The 13,680-nt window shown below is 39.6% G+C and overlaps 1 protein-coding gene across 1 annotated transcript in view; it reads left to right on the forward strand.

Moving 5' to 3' along the window:
- Nucleotides 1–8,642, forward strand: part of degs2 (delta(4)-desaturase, sphingolipid 2) — a 58,672-nt gene extending 50,030 nt beyond the window's left edge. Inside the window, exon 3 of the mRNA XM_043697423.1 lies at nt 8,341–8,642. Coding sequence (XP_043553358.1) covers nt 8,341–8,484 — 144 coding nt within the window. The 3' untranslated portion in view covers nt 8,485–8,642. The remainder of the gene's footprint in view (nt 1–8,340) is intronic.
- The last annotated feature ends 5,038 nt before the right edge of the window (nt 8,643–13,680 follow it).

The following is a 13,680-nucleotide window of genomic DNA, read 5'->3' on the forward strand; positions in this document are numbered from 1 at the left end:
GGGTGAGGTGGGGAAGGGGAAATGAGGAAACTGTTGAAATCCACATTGATGCCCTGGGGTTGAAGTGTTCTGAGGCGGAAGATGAGGCGTTCTTCCTCCAGGCGTCTGGTGGTGAGGGAGCGGCGGTGAAGGAGGCCCAGGACCTCCATGTCCTCGGCAGAGTGGGAGGAGGAGTTGAAATGTTGGGCCACAGGGCGGTGTGGTTGATTGGTGCGGGTGTCCCGGAGATGTTCCCTAAAGCACTCTGTGAGAAGGCGTCCAGTCTCCCCAATGTAGAGGAGACCGCATCAGGAACAACGGATACAATAACTGATATTGGTGGATGTGCAGGTAAAACGTTGATGGATGTGGAAGGCTCCTTTAGGACCTTGGATGGAGGTGAGGGAGGAGGTGTGGGTGCAGGTTTTGCAATTCCTGTGGTAGCAATTTGCCTATCAGACCAACAGATCCACGTCGGATGCCATATCACTTGCCCTTCACTCCTCCCTAGAACATCTTGACACCAAGAACAGCTGCGTAAGAATCCTACTCATTGACTACAGTTCAGCCTTCAACACTATTGTCCCCTCGAGACTGATTACTAAACTTAGTGATCTCTGACTAAGCTCCACTCTCTGCAACTGGATCCTCAGTTTCCTGACCCACAGGCCACAATCAGTGAAGATTGGGGACAATATTTCATCCTCATTAACACTCAACACTGGAGCCCCCAGGGGTGCATACTCTGCACCCTACTGTGCTCACTGTATACCCATGACTGCATCACCAAATACCAGACTAATGTCAATTACAAGTTCGCTGATGACACCACCATCAAATCTTAGATATCAATGAAACTGACTACAGGCGGGAGGTGGAAGACCTGGAAAAATGGTGCAGTGAGAACAACCTAGCTCTCAATGCCGGCAAAACCAAGAAACTCATTATTAACTTTCGGAGGGATGTTACTCATGCCCCCTACATATTAACAGCACAGAGGTGGAACGAGTGGTGAGTGTCAAGCTCCTGGGAGTGGTCATCCACATTAAGCTTTCTTGGACTCTTCATGTGGATGCACTGGTTACAAAGGTCCAACAACGTCTCTTCTTCCTCAGGTAGCTGAGGAAATTTGGCATTACGGCGAATAACCTTACCAACTTTTATAGGTGTGGCTTCGAGAGTATTCTGTCTGGATGTGTCACTACCTGGTATGGCAACTGTACCATTCAAAATTGGAGACGGTTATACTGAGTGAACTCAGCCCGGACAATCACAAAGGCCAGCCTCCCATCTATAGAAACCATCTACCAGGCCCGCTGTCAAGGAAAGGCCTCCAGTATTCTCAAAGATCCATCCCACCCTGGCAATGCTTTACTACAACCTCCACCATCGAGGAGAAGGTACAGAAGTCTGAACACATGCACCAGCCGGTTTCATAATAGTTTCTACCCTACTGTTGTTAGAATACTGAATGTGCTCACAAACTCTTAACATCCGCCTATACCTGTGTTTTTGTTTTTGCCACTGTTTTTCTATTATTTACTATCTATGCTTCTTAACTCTGTGACCTACCTGTATTGCTCGCAAGACAAAGCTTTTCACTGTGTCTCAGTACACGTGACAATAAATTCAATTCAATTAAATTCATTCAATTCATATTTCAAGGCTTGTCAGATGCTGTTAAACAGATGTTGGCAGAAGGCTGCAGTTGAATTATTGGTCCCTGCCAGGGGTAAGGTCAGAGACTGAAAATGAGCTCTGGAAACCTCTGTGCCATTTCCTTCAATCTGTCCTGCTTTTCAAATTGTTTCTTGAGAGGCTAGGATCAGACACCAGCCAGGCTATCCACTTACCAGGGCACATAGTGCTAAGGCTTGTTAAGAGTCTAATTAAGATCTGTTAAAGGAGAGGGATTTTCCAGTCAGCATCTAGATTCCACTCAAGAAACGGGAGTCAGTGTTGATTCTTGAAAGTGAGCACACAGTAACTGGAGAGCAGAGACTGAACACTGTCATGTAAAGGATTGATAGCGAATTACTAGAGCACATGATCACTGATGTCAAATGAGGTCACATACATGTAGCAGGAACCTGAGAGAGATTTTGATGAAGTCCTGAGTCAGTTCGCTTTGGAAATAGACAACAAGTGTTTGTAAGTTTATAATAGTCTGGTTTCCAACTCTTTTCTATTCCAAACATGTAGGCCTCCATCACGGTAATAACATCAGCTCGCCAGGCAGGCCTAGAGATCTTCCCTTCTTACTTGGCTGCAGTTACAGCTGTAAACCGATGTTTAGAGCAGTTCCCACATCCCCACTCCTCTTCCCTAGACCCCACAATTAAACCCCATAGTGGTGGTCAGGCTGCTGCATAATTTGAGATTAGATTGGGAGAGGAGGTGATTTCATGCTGAAACATTCACCCTCTCATTTAGAGTCTATTTTCAAGATGGAAGACTTTGGATTGTCACTCTAGCTTTGAACCTTTCTAAAGTCCTTAATCACTTGGTGAACGTTTCCTCTGTCATTCATTGACTGACTCAGGGTCATCCCATTGAGTGACTGTTACTCTCCACCAGTGAGTTCAGGATTTGGAAACTCTTCACAAACTCTTCCCACCCAAGGAGGATATTCCAGCCCTCAGATCTGGAGGCCTCAATACGTGTTAATAAAACAATAAAATTAGGAACCATCCTGGCTCTTTATTAGATTATTTTCAAACTTTTCTCCCATTTAACACCTATTTAACCTGGTGTTCTTCTGTCCTTTCTAACAGCCAGCTTTAAAACAATATTCCAGTTGGTAGCAGTTTTAATCTGTTCAAATGTCCAGTTGGAACCAGATTAGCGTTATTACAAATCATTCCATGTTAAGATAAAGAAGGAATCATCATTTCAGCTCATTATAAGGAGTAGCATGCCATTATAACTACTAGTGCAGATTAAGTTCAGAATTGACCAGACCAACATCCAGCCTCCTACAGTGTCCAACAATAGTATTTTTTGCAGATTTTATAATTGACAATCACTTGCTTAAGATATACAAAAATCATCCAACTGAGTTTATCTGCTGAGCATAGGGACATGTACACATTCAATGGTTTTATGTGGAAGTAAACTGCAAAGTAGAAAAAGATGAATGCTTAGATTGGATATCATTTCAATTTTGCACATCTGTCTTCAACATTTTCCAACCGTTTTTGGCCCATGTTGAATTGTTGCTATTTGAATATTTAATGCCAATTCTGGATCAAATACAGAAAAGCTTCTACAATATGTTCCTCCTACTCATGGAAAAAACTAGCAGGGAGCTGGTAGACAGTTAATTAGCATTTAATTGATAGAGCTTTGAATACATTTGCATTTTGCAGCTTTTTTTAAAATAAAAGAGTCATGCAAGCATTGGTACTATTGAGATTGAGGCTATCCATTGGTGCTAATGACTCCTTCATATGACTCCATATAGGCTGTAAGTCAAAGATGCATTCTGTCTCTTGGAAAAGCAATTAACTTTTACTCAGGCCACAATCACAAATTACACCTTGTCTCATAACAAAAATGGCCATATATACAAATTAATGCAGCAACATTCTGTATCTCTGCCAGTTAAACATGACTACACAATTAATAACTTGGCTTTAATATCAGGATAAGGAGCAGCATATTTAAGACCAAGATGAAGAGGAATTTCTTCTCTCAGAGGGAAGTGGATCTGGGAAATTCTTTACTGCACAAGGCTGTTGAGGCTGGGCTATTAGATATATTTAAGGCTAAGATATATTTTTAATTGGTAAGGGAATCAGGGGTTGCAGGGAAAAGGCAGGAAAGCAGAGCTGAGGATTATAGATCAGGCATGACCTCACTGAAGGGTGAAGTAGACTCGATGGGCTGAATAGCTTACTTCTGCTCTTCCGTCTTATGTCTTATGGTGTGATGGTGATGTTGCTGTTAGTTTGTTAAAGTTTTTTTATTTTGCACTCATTAGTCCAATTCAAAAGAATACCAAAGCAAAGGAAAAATGACATTTACACTATATAAGAAGAGACAGTGCTGAATGGTTAGCAAGTGAATTTTGATTGGTATAGCTTTGCCATGGAGAATGCACCATTTAAATAATGTCAGACAGTTAACAGCCAAATTTTGTTTAAATTTTAAACCAAGCAGGTTGGTTCTGAGAAACAAACCAGAAAGTGGTTGAATTTAACAGAATAGGTAACAGCTATTCGTTGGCTCATTCCATGACAGCTCACAAACTATAGTAGAATGTATTGCAGAATTTGAGAATTTGTTGCTGGCTGTTTACTTCATGTACTATTTCTAATCACCACTGAAGAATCCAACGTTTGGACTGAAAGATGCTGAGTAAAAGGTTATATCAGTATATAAATGCTGGCTCAGTCAGCAATGCCCATGAGCTACGAGTGAATTAAAATAGTAATGCTCATAAAATCTATTTGACAGACATGTTCCTAATTTTCTTTTTAACCGCCAGTAGACTAGGCACTGCTTTTGTCAACTTTGCAGCAACACAAAGTACTTGCATGCCAAATTGTGGAGGAAGATTTACAAGGATGTTGTCAGGGCTGGAGGATTTGAGGTACAGGGAGAGACTGAATAGGCTGGGGCTGTTTTCCCTGGAGTGTTGGAGGCTGAGGGGTGAACTTATAGAGGTTTATAAAATCATGAGGGGCATGGATAGGATAAATAGACAAAGTCTTTTCTCTGGGGTGGGGTAGTCCAGAACTAGAGGGCATAGGTTTAAGGTGAGGGGGGGGGAAATTTAAAAGGGTCCTAAGGAGCAACCTTTCCATGCAGAGGGAGTGGTAGAGGCTGGTAAAATTACAAGATTCAAAAGGCATCTGGGTAGGTATATGAATAGGAAGGGCGTGCTGGCAAATGGGACTAGATTTGGTTAGGATATTTGGATGGCATGGACGAGTTGGACCAAAGGGTCTCTTTCCATGCTGTACATCTCTATGAATCTATGACTCTAAGTAGAGAGGGCTAAACAATTGATCAGATCTAAGCTCTGCAGTCCGGTCATATTTGGTTGGGAATGGTGATAGACGATTAAAAACGTGCAGAAGGAGGAGGCTCCACAAAATGTCCTCAGTTTTAATGATGGGGATGACCAGCACCTTAGTGCAAAAGGGAAGGCTGAAGCATTTGCAAGTACCTTCTGCTAGAAGACTCCAACATCACAGATACCCGTCTCCAACCCGTCTCCAACAAATTCAATTCTTTCCAACTGATTTTTTAAAAATTCACTCATTGGGTGGATGAGGGCATTGTTGGCTAGACTATCATTTATTGTTCAGGGGAAGCAAAGAATTAATCATGTTACTGTAGGTCTGTAGTCACCCTTGGCCAAACCAGATAAGGATGTCATTTTTCTCTTCCTTAAAGGATATTTAAGGAAGAGTCAATTATGGTTACATAATCACTATTAGGTTAGCTTTTATTCCAGATTTCTATTGACTTCAAGTTTCACTAACTGCTGTGGCAAGATTTGAACCCTTGTACACAGAATATTTGCCCGCTAGCTTTGGGTTGCCAGTCGAGTGATAATACCACTACACAAACACTTCCCCTCGAACCATCAAGAAATTGCTGAAGACTGGCAAAGGCACTGTATATCACAAAGGTTAAGTCCTGTCATGACATCTTGAAGACTGGTGCTCCAGAGCTAACTGCATACTTGTCAAGCCGTGCCAGTAGACCTCAAACACTGGCATCTCTCTGACAATCTAGAAAATTTCCCAGATATGTCCTGTCCACAAAGTAGGCCAAATCCAATCGGGCCAATTACTGCGCCATCAGCAATCTTGCAATCGTTGGTAAAGTCTTGCTGACATTGCTATCAAATGGCACTTACACAGCAATAACATGAACACTGATGCCTAGTTTAGGTTCCACCAGGAATGCACAGCATCTGCTGCATGGCAGTTTTGCTCAAGAAGAATTGAAAGACAAAATGCGAGACACTGACCTCAAGGCAGCATTTGACCAAGATTAGATTAGATTAGATTACAGTGTGGAAACAGGCCCTTCGGCCCAACAAGTCCACACCAACCCACCGAAGCGAAAACCACCCATTCCCCTACATTTACCCCTTACCTAACACTACGGGCAATTTAGCATGGCCAATTCACCTGACCTGCACATCTTTGGACTGTGGGAGGAAACCGGAGCACCCGGAGGAAACCCACGTAGACACGGGGAGAACGTGCAAACTCCACACAGTCAGTCGCCTGAGGCGGGAATTGAACCCGGGTCTCTAGCGCTGTGAGGCAGCAGTGCTAACCACTGTGCCACCGTGCCGCCCGCTTTAGGGAGCCTTAGCAAAATTGAAGTTAATGGAAATGGGAGAATCTCTCCACTAGCTGGAGACATATCTAGCACAAAGAAAGATGCTTATGTTTGATGTAAGCAATCATCTCAGTATCAGGACATCAGTGCAGGAATTCATTAGGATGGTCTTCAATGTGCAACCATCATCAGTTAGTTTACCAAGGGCCTTCCCTCTATCAGAAAGCCTGATATTGGGAATGATGATTGCATAATACTCAGAAAAATTCCAGATTCCTCAGATACTGAAGCAGCCTGTGTTCATATGCAGCCAAGCCTGGATGATATTTAGATACAGACTGACCAGTGGCAAATAACATTTTCACTACACAAGTGCCAAGCAATGACCATCTTCAACCCAGAAAATATAATTGTCTCATCTTGACATTCAATAGAATGCTTAATTGCTAATTTTTAAAAAGTATTCTTTAATAGGACGTGCACATTACCTCCAAGGCCAGTATTTATTGCCCATCCCTAACTGGGTGGCATGGTGGCACATTGGTTAGCACTACTGCCTCACAGCGCCAGAGACCCGGGTTCAATTCCCGACTCAGGCGACTGACTGTGTGGAGTTTGCACATTCTCCCCGTGTCTGCGTGGGTTTCCTCTGGGTGCTCCGGTTTCCTCCCACAGTCCAAACAAAAAAATTTGCAGGTCAGGTGAATTGGCCATGCTAAATTGCCCGTAGTGTTAGGTAAAGGGGTGAATGGGGGGGTTGCGCTTCGGTGGGTCGGTGTGGACTTGTTGGGCCGAAGGGCCTGTTTCCACACTGTAAGTAATCTAATCTAAAAAAAAACTGCTATTGAGAAGATGGTAGGGAGCAGCCTTTTGCTGTCCATGTGGTGCAGGTACACCTATAGTACTGTTATGAAGCGAGTTTCAGGATTTTGACTCAGTGACAATGAAGGAGCAATGAACAGTTCCAAATCAGAAGAGCATTGATTTTGTGGGGAACTGCATGATGGTGGTGTTCCCATATTCGGCTGCCCTTGTCCTTATAGTTCTTAGAATTTGCAGTTTTGAAAGGTTTGGAATTTCCCACTAACAACACCCTGGAGGTTATGATTGACCTGAAACTGAACTGCACTAACCATATAAACACTATGGCTACAAGAGCAGGTCAGAGACTGGGAATTTTACAGTGGGTAATTCACTTGACACCACAAAGTTTGTCTGCCATTTCCCCTGAACCTTCTCCATTTGCATGAATGAATGTGCTCCAACAAAGATCAAGAAGGTTGACACTATCCAGGACAATCTGCTTGATCCACACCTCATTGACTAAATTAAACATTTGCTTTCTCCACCAAAAACTCAGTGTCAACCTTGAGTACTATGTACAAGATGCACTGTAACAAGTCACCAAAGCTGCTTCTACAGCAACTTCCAAACTTGCAATCACTACTACCTGGAAGTGGTAGTGATTGCAAGGGCAGTGGACATATGGGGACAAGTTCCCTTCCAAGCCACAAAGGCATCACCTTGACTTGGAACTATATCACCATTCCCTTACTGTTACTAGATATTAGTCTTGTAGATCCCACCCTAATAGAACTGTGGGAGTACCTGCCCCAGATAGATTACTGAAAGTCAAGAAGGCAGCTCATCACTACCTTCTCAAGGTCAATAAATGCTGACCATATCAGCAATGCCCACAATCCATGAAAGCATAAAAAATGATTGTGTGCTGAAAGGCAAGGACCTATTTAAAAAATCAACAAAGTGTTGAATGGCCATTGATTTTACCTGACACCAGGGAAGGTTTCCCTTTCTCATTAAGTCTACTTAAGAAATATGCCCTTTTATAATTAACAGTTTTATAAATTTGTTACACAGAGAGAAATTTTACTTCTAAATTGAGACATGGATCAATAAATAATTTAGATTATTTATCTGTTTGAAATGGTTCCAAACAAATTCCAACAATATAGACCATCTACTGACTTTGACTGTCATTATGTTTATAGTGTGAGCTTTGCAAACCTCATCAATGGTCCTGTTTCATTCCTTTAGGTGAAGCAGATTGCTCCTGAGTACTATGACAACCTGCCCCAGCACTCTTCGTGGGTGCGTGTGCTCTGGGACTTTGTTTTTGATGACAGCATTGGTCCTTACTCCAGGATTAAGAGGGAGTGCAAGCTGGTAAAAGATGACTGAGAAATAAAAGAAATCCTGTGAATCCTGGAAATCATTAACAAAACTCTGAAAATCTGCAAACAAACTGTGCCAGGTTTGTTAACCATGTTTTGGAGATACCGGTGTTGGACTGGGGAGTACAAAGTTGAATATCACACAACATCAGGTTATAGTCCAACAGGTTTAATTGGAAGCTATAGCTTTTGGAGCACTGCTCCTTCATCAGGTGATTATGGGGAGTGGTTCTCCGCAACCACCTGATGAAGGAGCAGCGCTCCGAAAGCTAGTGCTTCCAAATAAATCTGTTGCACTATAACCTGGTGTTGTGTGACCTCTAACTTAGGTTTGTTAACAACTGTAAAGAGAAAAGAAAAAAGAATCAACAAGTAGATTCAAATTGCTTACCAGCAGATTTCCTGCTTTTCTGACAACTGATCTGTGCAGTCAATCCATAAAAATTATGTCAATATTAAATAAGATCAATAACCAAATTAATTATGTAACTTTTAGCGCTGTTTCAAATTACATCTGATTACTTTTTGATGTATTTTTACCCATAAAGATTAGATTTAGATTTTAACATGATGTTCGTTATATTTTGGAATAATATTAAACGTGTCTAAATTGAGTGTCGATGTGAATGGACACTGAAATGAATCAGAATGAGACTCTCTCTTCTTGAGAGCTCACTATGGTTAAGATTAGCCCCAACTCCACAGTCAGGCAGCATTTAAACAGCAACATTGATTTGAAGTGAAACTACTTGATAGCATCAATCCAGTTGTCATATGAACCTACTACTAGATTGTGTGTAGCTTGAGGAAGATAACAATTGTTACTAGGCAGCCAGTTTCACAAATTTTCCATCCATGCTCAAAAACAGATTGTTGTTGCTGGAATAAAGCTGTCAATGTCAAGAAATGTATTATTGCTGTGACATTTAAAGGATGTTTCCACCTCACTTGAAACGCTTAAATCTTATAAAACACACAATATGCTCAGATCAATTTGTCACACACACAAAAAAAAATGCATGAAGGTGCATAAAATCCATTTGGTCTCAGGACTCCAACATCTCGAAGAGTAAACTCAACTCCAGCATTGTAAGAGTTAATCTCAGGGTTCAGTGTCAATTAGCTGCACTTTCCCATACCAATAGTTCTGGGTCCCCTGCTGGAAAATCTATTTAATTGTCGTTAAAATCACTTGTGCGGGCAATGTATTGGGAACATATGGCTGTAACATTATGGGTAGTTACCTCATCAGATAAAATGCACTTCCAATGACATCGCTGTTGCCTGACTAATTTATCATACTTCCTCTGCTGTACATTGTTTTTGAATTAAGTTAAACCTTCCTCATTAATGAGGATCCCAACTTTACAACTGTGACCAATAGAACAAATTCTAAATGTCATTAGTTTCCAATTGTTGCACACATCAGCACCCACTGACTGGAATTCACTTATCCAGTAACCACTCCCATGCAAAACAGATGTCATGCCTCTGCTCCATTGCAGAGTTCCTAATGAGCTAGTGTGCGAATGTGGAGACTGTGATGCAGCTGTTTTTCACAGGTCGCATAGAACCTAGTACCTGACAGATAGCTGAAACAGCAACATAGCACAAAGTACGTGATCAGAATCAGCTAAATCCCTTGGTCTTGTGCTTTTATGAGCCAAATCAAAACTGTCCCAACCCTACTGTGTTTGCACAGACTGATGAAATCAGTTTTCAATGGAGCGATTACACTATCATTTATTTCATTACTAATGGAAATATGGATGTAAATTATATAATGATATTTGCTTTGTAGAATGTTTGGATATGTCTACGTACACATATATATGAAGCTTCAGATTTGTAAAAAAAGCAGACCAATTTGTGTACTTAGTATTATCTCATATTTCATTTGCTGTTTAGACATTTAGTTTAGCAATTGAAGCATTGATAGATATAATCCAAGTGACACTGCTTCAACCAGCAGCTTGTTTCGGGCACATTTTTGTTTCTTTCTGTTTCTGACTACATTAAAACAGTGATTACTCTTCAATGTACTTTGTAGCCTGTGAAGCACTTTGAGATGTTCTGATGTTGTGAAATGTACTATATAAATATAATGACTTCTTTTCTTGATCGCTCTACTTTGATGTCTTAATTCATAGTCTGCGAATGTTACCTATTGCCTTAAATAAAGAGGAAATAATATAATTTGTGGCATGATTCTTTATACTGTCACATATACTGTCAAATCATCCTTGATAAGAGGTTGAGTGAATGTGGAAAAAAAAATCTCTTAAATAATGAGATTGTAAAACATAAATACTCAAATAATTCTTCACAGATTACTGCTGAAGGGCCAAATGAAAAGAATCTTGGTGAATTTTTTCAAAATTATCCTGTTGTCATTTTATATAACTATTAGACTGAGGACTGAATAGGCAATTCTGGCTATAGCAGGTTGGTTTTGGGTTTAAATCTCAGGTTTGACTCCTATTTTAGCCAGGATTCGGGTATTCTGTGCAGCTAGGCACAAATATATGTGTACACATAACACTTCTCACAAAGGAAGGAAACGTTCTCTATGGGATGCCTCCCCATCAGTTGATGTGGAGAAACATCATTGGCAGCCATGAAATCTGTGACCTAAATTACTCTGAACAGATGGGAATGAACGTAAAGAGCTTCTCCTTCTGCAATAAGAATTGTGTGTTATCTTTTAGAATATATACATTAATTCCTTCTCTATTATTATATTTTAATGCAGCCATTTATATGCAAGCTATTTAAATCAAAAAGTTTAACCTCTTTTTAAATAAAAAAAGGGACTAATACAATGCAATAACCAAAAATATCAGTGAATAATAAGTGTAAAGAGGAAATTAAACTCCCAGGGATAAATTATGACTAATTATGAAATAGAGAGTAGCACCCCTTAGATATGAAAGTATTTGAATATTGCTTGAGTCAAGTATTTCAAATTCCTTAGAGACATTCAATTATAACAATATTGTGGTTGACAAATCTGTCAGAGGTTTTTGAAATTGTAGCTAGCTGGGTAGATAAGGAGGAATCAATGGGTACAGTGCATTGAATTTTCGAAAGAAAACTTAGTATGGCTTTGCACAAAAGTTATCACATGAAATTAGAGTTTATGGCATGAACATGCCGTAAGGTTTGGCTAATGGACAAAAAGGAAGTTGGAATAAATAAGTCATTTTTCAGTGACAGGCTGTAAGTAGTGGAATACCAGATGAACCAATGCTAGGACCTCAAATATTTACAATCAATATGATAACTTAGACGAAGGAACTAAATGTAGTGTTTGCTGATGGTTCAAAGTAAGGTGTGAAGTACGTTGTGAAAGGGAGCAAAGATGTTGAAAAAGATTTAAGCAGATGAAATGAACGGTAAGAGACTGGAAATGCTGGTATTCAGGCAGGGCTGGGAATTACAATCAACACAGCAAGAAGATAAGAAAGCAAATATACTTTTATCTCAATAGAGTATACTGAAAGTATAAAGGAGTCTTTCAATTATATAGGCTTTCCAAATGGCATACAGTTTTGGTTTGTTTATTGAAGGAACAATATGAAGAGAGGGTACATAAATGTTCACTAGATTAATTCCTGAAGTGAGGGGAATGTCGATTGAGGAGAGATTGAACAAAATGGGCACATGTTCCTTAAAAAAGCCCGAATTTTAGTCAAATAGCAAATCGAGAGGAGTTTTGGGTTAGATGTGATCATCACTGGTTGTTAATAATAAAAAACACATTGTTAAATCAATTTATTTGTTATAATGATTACATTTCAAAGCTTAAATTGGAAGATTGTAATACAATCTGTTTGAAGTCAAATATTTCATTTTTAAACTCTTCTAGCGGGAATGAAAATGTTATTTTTTAACATAACATCATTGTCTGAATGAATCTGCGTAAAATTGAGGCTATTTCTTGATTTGGTTTTATTGACTTGTGCGAACCTCAGTTTGATCATTAGATGTAGCATTCCAAATTAGTGAAACCAAAACTTCACCAAGATGGCCAGCGGTAAGGTTGTGGAAGAAGTGTTCTGCCCTTCTAGTGAAAGCAGATTATAATGAACTTTAATTTTTGAGTGAATCTTTTGAAAATTTTTGTTAATGAAATAAATATTTGCAAAATCTTGCAAGGACCACAATTAAGAACAGTTCTGTTTAGCATAAATAGTTTTAAGAGTTAATGTAATGTCATGATATCTTTCTAATGTTTCTTATGGAAATAATATCATTTAGTGCTTGCTGTGTTTCTGTGATTTTTTTTGAAAATAATAAATGAAAATTAAATTTGAAATAAAATTGGTTGAGCACAAATTGTGAAATTATTTGATTGTTTATTAAGTATGGAGTATACTCAAATGTGGGAAAAACTCTTGGGTATCAACTCTATTATCATTGCTCACAAACAACCAGGAACCTACTTCCATAATTTTAAAAGGAAGAGTCTAGTTTTTCCTCTGTTCTTACATAACCAAGCCTCTCTCTCTAAGTGAACACACTCCTTTTTTGTCCTTTAGCATGTGTTGTTCTTTGTTTCAATGTTCAAATGGTGGTTGTTGTTTTACTTCCTTGATTTTGGTCTAAACCGGAAGTATTTCTTGAAACAAAGCTTTACCCTGCTGCCAGGTAGCATCGTTCTGGTTCCCAGTAGTTCACCATCATGTCAAAACAGGAATAAGCTAATTTTGTTTTAACAATTCAAGAAAACCTAAATGTTTACAACACCTTTGGATCATCTCAGACATATATCACTCCATTTGTTGGAAATTCAGCATCATGAAGTCACAAGTGTCCACAGCAGATCGGATGGTCAACTTCCTTCCCTAAAGAAATGGTGGGATTTGAATTTGTGACACTGGGCATTAGCCTGGGACTCTGGATTACTAGTCCAGTGACAATACCACTACTTTGATCCCAAAGCATCAACTCTTCCATAATTATAGGTTGACCCAAGTTGTTCTAGATTTTTGTTGATCTAAGGTCATTGGATCTTATGATTTTCCACACACCTTGCTTCACCTGATGCTCCCCTCTATTTATTCTGCTTGAGCTATTTGCGTCTGAGAAGCCAAAAGATTAAATTGATTTAAACAGTTAAAAAAGAGCATGTACATAACTAATTACATGCAGATTTAATTCCTAGCCTCACATTCCTTGATTCTCTATAAACTCTGCACAT

This window comes from Chiloscyllium plagiosum, chromosome 10 (assembly GCF_004010195.1).
Source record: "Chiloscyllium plagiosum isolate BGI_BamShark_2017 chromosome 10, ASM401019v2, whole genome shotgun sequence".
Lineage (NCBI taxonomy): Eukaryota > Metazoa > Chordata > Chondrichthyes > Orectolobiformes > Hemiscylliidae > Chiloscyllium > Chiloscyllium plagiosum.